Source organism: Myotis brandtii, unplaced genomic scaffold (genome assembly GCF_000412655.1).
Source record: "Myotis brandtii unplaced genomic scaffold, ASM41265v1 scaffold144, whole genome shotgun sequence".
Lineage (NCBI taxonomy): Eukaryota > Metazoa > Chordata > Mammalia > Chiroptera > Vespertilionidae > Myotis > Myotis brandtii.
This window is the reverse complement of record NW_005355159.1, coordinates 906,935-912,535: the sequence shown is the minus strand read 5'-3', so window position 1 is coordinate 912,535 and position 5,601 is coordinate 906,935. Positions and strand designations below refer to the sequence as shown.

Below are 5,601 nucleotides of genomic sequence, written 5' to 3'. Positions count from 1 at the left end.
CCTATGTAATACTTTCAACAGTATTTATTAAAATAAATAAATAAATAAACTCAACCAGAGAACATCCATTTCAATCCTCACTCACTATTCCTTTCCCCAAAAAGCAGCTTGAGAGACAGGCGCGCAGTGTGCTGTGCGTGTCCTCACGTCAGGCTCAGGCGGGGGTTGGTCCTGGCTGTGAAATTACCTCAGGGTCCCTTCTCCATTTGGGGCCTGTACCGGCCTGAGTCCCACAGGACCCATGTGCCTCTTCCTGCTCCTGGAACACCTCTCCTCTGCAGCCCAAAGCGGGCGGCCCTCAGGACGGTGGTCCCATGGCCAGCCCTCTGTCCTCTAACACCAGATACCACCACAGGCCCATTCCCAACTGGCACAGAAAGACTATTCCTGACTCTGGAAGCAGCTCACCCAGCGCAAGGGGAGAAACTGAGGCACAGCTGGCAAATGGGTGGGAAGCATTATCCCTGTACCCATGCCAGGAGGCTGAGAGCCCCTAATGATGGGAGAATGGGCACTGACCATCCTCCCCTGCTCTCTCCTGGGGTCCCAGCTCACTCAGGAGTGGGAGGAGGGGGAGACCATCTTCTGTCTTCTCTTTGTGGCTCAAAGGTTTGGATCCACATTCTCCTGGTCTGAGGCTGCTGCATCATCATTTGGGGACTCCTAGATTGAAGCCAGGGAACCTGAGTCACGAGCTTCTGCTGTCCTCCAGGGCCACAGCCTGGGGGCCGGCATCTCCTTCCTCTTGCCCCGTCCACAATGGAGCCAGAGAAGGCCCTGCCACCCCTACCCAGGGTCCCTTGGCCCACCACTGGGTGACTCCCTCTTACCAGGCCGAGGCCACTGCCCCGCCGCAGGGTGGCATAGAAGCGTAGCACACGGGGGTCACAGCGAACCACTGTGGGGTCAAAGTCCAGCACACGCAGGCCCTGCAGGCTTCGGGCCCGGGAAAGGGCCACGTAGGCCTGGCCACTGGCAAACACGCGGCCCAAGGAGATCTCCACGCAATCCAGGGACATGCCCTGGGGATGGAGAGACAGAGATGGAGCCGGTTCTGCCTGAAGTCCTTTGTGCCCAAGAGCCTGACCCACCTCACCAGCCCAGCTATTGCCCCTGGATCTCCTAGCCCAGTGGTTGGCAAACTGCGGCTTGCGAGCCACACGCGGCTCTTTGGCCCCTTGAGTGTGGCTCTACCACAAAATACCAACTTCTGCGCATGGGCCACAAAGTTTCAATCGCACTGTACATGCGCGCCTGCACGTGGTATTTTGTGGAAGAGCCGCGGTTTGCCAACCACGGTGGACCTAGCCCAATCCCGAGATTCTCAAGGCAGAGGGATAGGCTGACCCTGGAGGGGGATCTGAGCAGGAGGGGCTCCAGGAGACACATCCAGGATAAGCGAGAGGGGCAGGGGTGGAAGGAAAGATCTCGGGCCTGGGTCAGACCGGCACGGAAAGGAATCCGGCTCTGCCTCTCACTGGTTGTGTGGCCTTGGACATGTCACTTAACCGCTCTGAGCCTCCGTTTCCTCCTCTGTAGAACAGGAATGATGATTACGTCTGCACTTCATACAGGTGTTGTAAGTATTAAAGTTAACATGTCTGGTAGTGGCTCAGAAAGTGCAGGGCAGGAGATGACGGGGGCGAGTATATGGATCCCAGAAAGGGAGAGCATGGATGGGAAATGCACTCAAGAAAGGTTTATCCTACAACTGGTCTGGAACTTTGCCTCCAGGGCAAGCTCAACTCCCATAAAGCCTTTAAGGCCTCCCTCAAATTGCCCCTCGCCTATTTTGTCCCCCCTCTGCCCTGCCCTGCCCCACCCCCCGCCCTGGCTGCTCACCTGGCTCTTGTGGATGGACATGGCCCAGGCCAGCTGGAGGGGCAGCTGCTGCCGGCTGAGGAGCCGGCCCCCAGTGGTCTGCACCGTCCAGCGTTCAGCACGGATGACCTCGGTGACTCCACATAGAAACCGTACCTGGGGCAGCCCTGAGGGAGGCATGGAGAAGTCCCGCTTTGCAGCCCTGTTTCAGGGCTCAGAGGTGAGAAGCAGGCCTCACCTTTGCATCCTAGACTCTCTCTCTTCGCACTTACCCTGGGCCCTGTTGCCCCAAGCAGTAGGTCTGCACCCCCATCACTCACCTCTCCCCTCAGTCTCGAAGCCGACTACAACCCCTCGGGCACCATTCACCAGGCCCTGGGACACCGCTAAGTTCTTCACCAACATCACCTGCAGGGGAAAGAAGGCATGGAGAGCTGCCCCATTCCTGTGCCTGGCCTCGGGCCCAGGGGCCACTGCTGTGGTTTGGGGAGGCTGGGGGCTGTCATGGAGGGGCACTGAGTCCTACTTTTAGCTTAGCCACCAGCTGACTGTGTCCCCCTGCAGCAAGGTGCTTTATTTTCCCGGTCTCGGTTTCCCCTTGTGTCAAGGGGACGGACATTGCTCGGGAGCAGGTAAACAGCAATAGGGTCACAGCATCATAGGGCTTTGAAAACTTCCATGTCTGTTGGGGGTATATGTGGGCCACAACCTCGAGGGCTAGCCCCCAGCTGGCATCCCTCTTCCAACCACATGGTGCCTGCACTTTCCCCTTGGGTGCCCTCTGGAACCTGAGAAAAGGCTCCCATGTGGCCCACCCCCGACATAGTGGAAGGAAGGAGGACTCTCATAGTAGAGGGTACGCTACGGAAGGCACCTGTGTGGGAGAGATATTTCACTCCCTGAGTGAGAGATGAAACAAAGCTTCAGCAAGGACAAGGGGCTTATCCAAAGCAACGCTGCCCGGAGCTCCAGATGTTGACACAGGAAGGCAGTGGAAAGCTAAAGACAGGAAGGTGGGTGGGAACAGGAGGAAGGGAGTTTGCTGTGGTCACAGCTGGGCCCTCTAGCTGTGGAGCAGCCTGGGCAGAGGGGCAAAGGTTGGGGAGGCCCAAGCTCCCAGGGTCTGGGCCCTGCTTTCCACGCACCTGGGCCCCCAGCTTTAGCTGAAGGAGCTTGCTCACGGGGCACTGGGCATCCAGAGTCCGGGCTTGCTCAGGGTCACTGTCCATGGCCTCAAAGCTGTGTACCTCACCTGTGGAAAGAGTGGGGCAAACAGATTACTAGTTACTTGTGGCTTCGTTTCCAAAAGCACATATCAGACCAGGTAACAGGGATAGCTCAGGCCTATCTGGAGCTTTAGAATCAGAGACCTGAATTTAAGACTCACTTCCAGCATCTTCTGGCTGAGTGACCTTGACCCTTTCAAGGTCACACCTCTCAAAACCAGTTACCTCTGTAAATATAAGGGCCTTATGGCCACAGAGGTTGGGGCCTGGGTATTTATCCTAAGGCCCCAGGCTGCCAGGAATGGGGGGTGGGGGCTGACATACCTGCCTGATAGCCTCCCCAGCTGGTACTACCCAGCCCTGGCTCCCTGCTCACCTGGCAGGTCCCGCAGCCGCTTCTCATTGGTAAGAGCCACGTCATCCTGGTGGGTGCAGAGCCTGGTGGCCACAATTCCGTCTCGCCCCACCTTGTGGGTGGCCGTAGCCTGGAGCTGGCGGGTCACCTCATTTGAGCACCTGTGGGGGCTGGGCTTTAGGGCAGAGCCCATCTGAATGCCAGGGAAGGTGGGGCATGTGGATGGTATGGCCCAAGCAGCAGGCAATGGGTCAGGTCTGGGGACTGGACAGGGGCACGAGAGCAAGATTTGCTGGCCAACTTATCCTTTTCCACTTGGACCCCGTACATGGGGACTGAGCATAGTGTGTGTGTGGGTTTGTGTGTGTGTGTGTGTGTGGGGGGGTACTTGGCTGTGATCATGGGTGGGTACCCTTTCCTTTGCTTGCCCCCAGGAAAAAGCTAGCCACCCTCCCATCCCCAGAGCTCCTTGGGAAGTCTGGTATGCTGAGTGGGCACAGTCCAGAGGTTTAGAGGACCTAGACCAGGAGCTGATGTTGATACCTGTAATACTGGTAGCCTATAATCTAGATGACAATGTTCTAGCCCTTGGCCTGCTGCCTTGGGGGGAAAAAATTGAGCCTGTGTTTCTATTTCTCTCCATCTACAGTCTTCCTCCATCCCGGGAGGCCTAGGTACCGCAGCACTACCGTGGGAGGAGGGGGGACAACTTGGGTCCCTCTCTCCCTGCTCTGCCACTCAGCGTTCCTCTTGTCCCGTGCATGCTGGTGCGTGCTGTGTACCTTCCTACCCGCCTCCTGTCCCCAGGCATAGAGAGCAGCTCAGCACCACTACCCTCCCCCAAGCCCATCCCAATCTGACCTGGCTTTCAAGGCCCAGCTCTGGCTCAAGTCATCTGCCCTCCTGGCCTGTCCATTCCCATGTTAGAGTAGTTGTAGCATTTCAACCGTTTGTCCTAGCTGGGCAGGGATCATGTCTCAATGTTCCCCACCCCCACCTCTACCACCACCACCAAGTGACCCCACAGGCTTTAAGAGTGGAAGGAAAAAAAGAAAAGAAAAGAGTGGAAGGAACCTAGATTTTAAAGTCAGACCTGGGATTAAATTCCAGCCCTGACTTTGGGCAAGTCACTTCACCCCTGAGAACCCCAGCTTTTGCATCTGTGAAATGGGAGTATCGATATTTCAGAATTCTTCTTGTGTGTCCATCTGACCATAGTTCCCTGACACCTGCTCTGTGCCAGGCCTTGTGCTGGGTGATGGGGACCTGCCCTGGGGAGGCAGGAGCTCAATATTCACAAAGTGACCATCTTCTATGGGCCTAGGAAGCATTTCTTCCTCTTGTTTGGGTCCCCATGCTCCCCTGTGACCACACTTGGGTCCCCATCTGCAGGCCCCTCTCTATTCACAGAGCCCACCTGCCCAGTCTCACAGCCTGCAGCAGAGAGATGAAGGTCTGGTCTGCCTGCCTCCACACCTTGGTCAGCTCCAGGGTCACCGGGACACACCTCCTCCAGCTCTTGGCCTGATGGGGGAGGAAGGGGGTCAGGGAGCAGAGCAGACCCCTGGTAGGGGAGGGCAGGACAGGAGGGTGAGTGGTACCTGGAAGCAGAACTGTGGGGGCTGGAAGCCCTTGGTTACAGGCGGCAGCTGCAGGAAGTCCCCACAGATGATGAGCTGGATCCCTCCGAATGGCTTATCCTGCTGCCGGACAGTTCTGGAGAGGAGTGAGCAGTGCTTTAGCAGCGAGGATCCTCATGGAAACCACCAGATCCCAGCCCTCACTGCACACACTGACCTGGCCACGGCCTCTAGCTTGTCAAACAGATCTGCCTCCACCATGGAGATCTCATCGATGACCAGCCGCTGGCAGTTCAGCCAGCCCTGCCGCACGCCTGGCCGCTGGGCCAGGGCCACACATTGGGCCAGGGGAGCCTGACCTGAGCCGATGCCTGTGGGTGACATTATTCAGCTGAGACCCCAGCCCTGTCTCAACCCTGACTTCCCCTTCCTCCCTTCCCACAGGCCTGGCTTGCTCCCAGCAATAGCCGCAGGGGCGCTCACTCACTTACCTGCAAAGGCATGGAGGGTGGTACCCCCGATGTGGCAGGCTGCCACCCCCGTGCTGGCGGTGGTCACAGTGCCTGTGGGAGGCAGTGAGCCCAGGATACGCTTCAGCAGATAAGACTTCCCTGTCCCT

The 5,601-nt window shown here is 57.7% G+C and overlaps 1 protein-coding gene across 1 annotated transcript in view; it reads right to left on the bottom strand.

Annotated features, from left to right (window-relative positions):
* Nucleotides 1-6: 6 nt before the first annotated feature.
* Nucleotides 7-5,601, bottom strand: part of PIF1 (PIF1 5'-to-3' DNA helicase) — a gene marked incomplete at its 5' end in the record, with an annotated part of 6,826 nt that continues 1,231 nt past the window's right edge. The window contains 10 exons of the mRNA XM_014535513.1: nt 7-663; nt 831-1,022; nt 1,843-1,988; nt 2,142-2,229; nt 2,967-3,073; nt 3,424-3,563; nt 4,820-4,926; nt 5,004-5,118; nt 5,200-5,353; nt 5,474-5,599. Coding sequence (XP_014390999.1) covers nt 604-663; nt 831-1,022; nt 1,843-1,988; nt 2,142-2,229; nt 2,967-3,073; nt 3,424-3,563; nt 4,820-4,926; nt 5,004-5,118; nt 5,200-5,353; nt 5,474-5,599 — 1,235 coding nt within the window. The remainder of the gene's footprint in view (nt 664-830; nt 1,023-1,842; nt 1,989-2,141; nt 2,230-2,966; nt 3,074-3,423; nt 3,564-4,819; nt 4,927-5,003; nt 5,119-5,199; nt 5,354-5,473; nt 5,600-5,601) is intronic.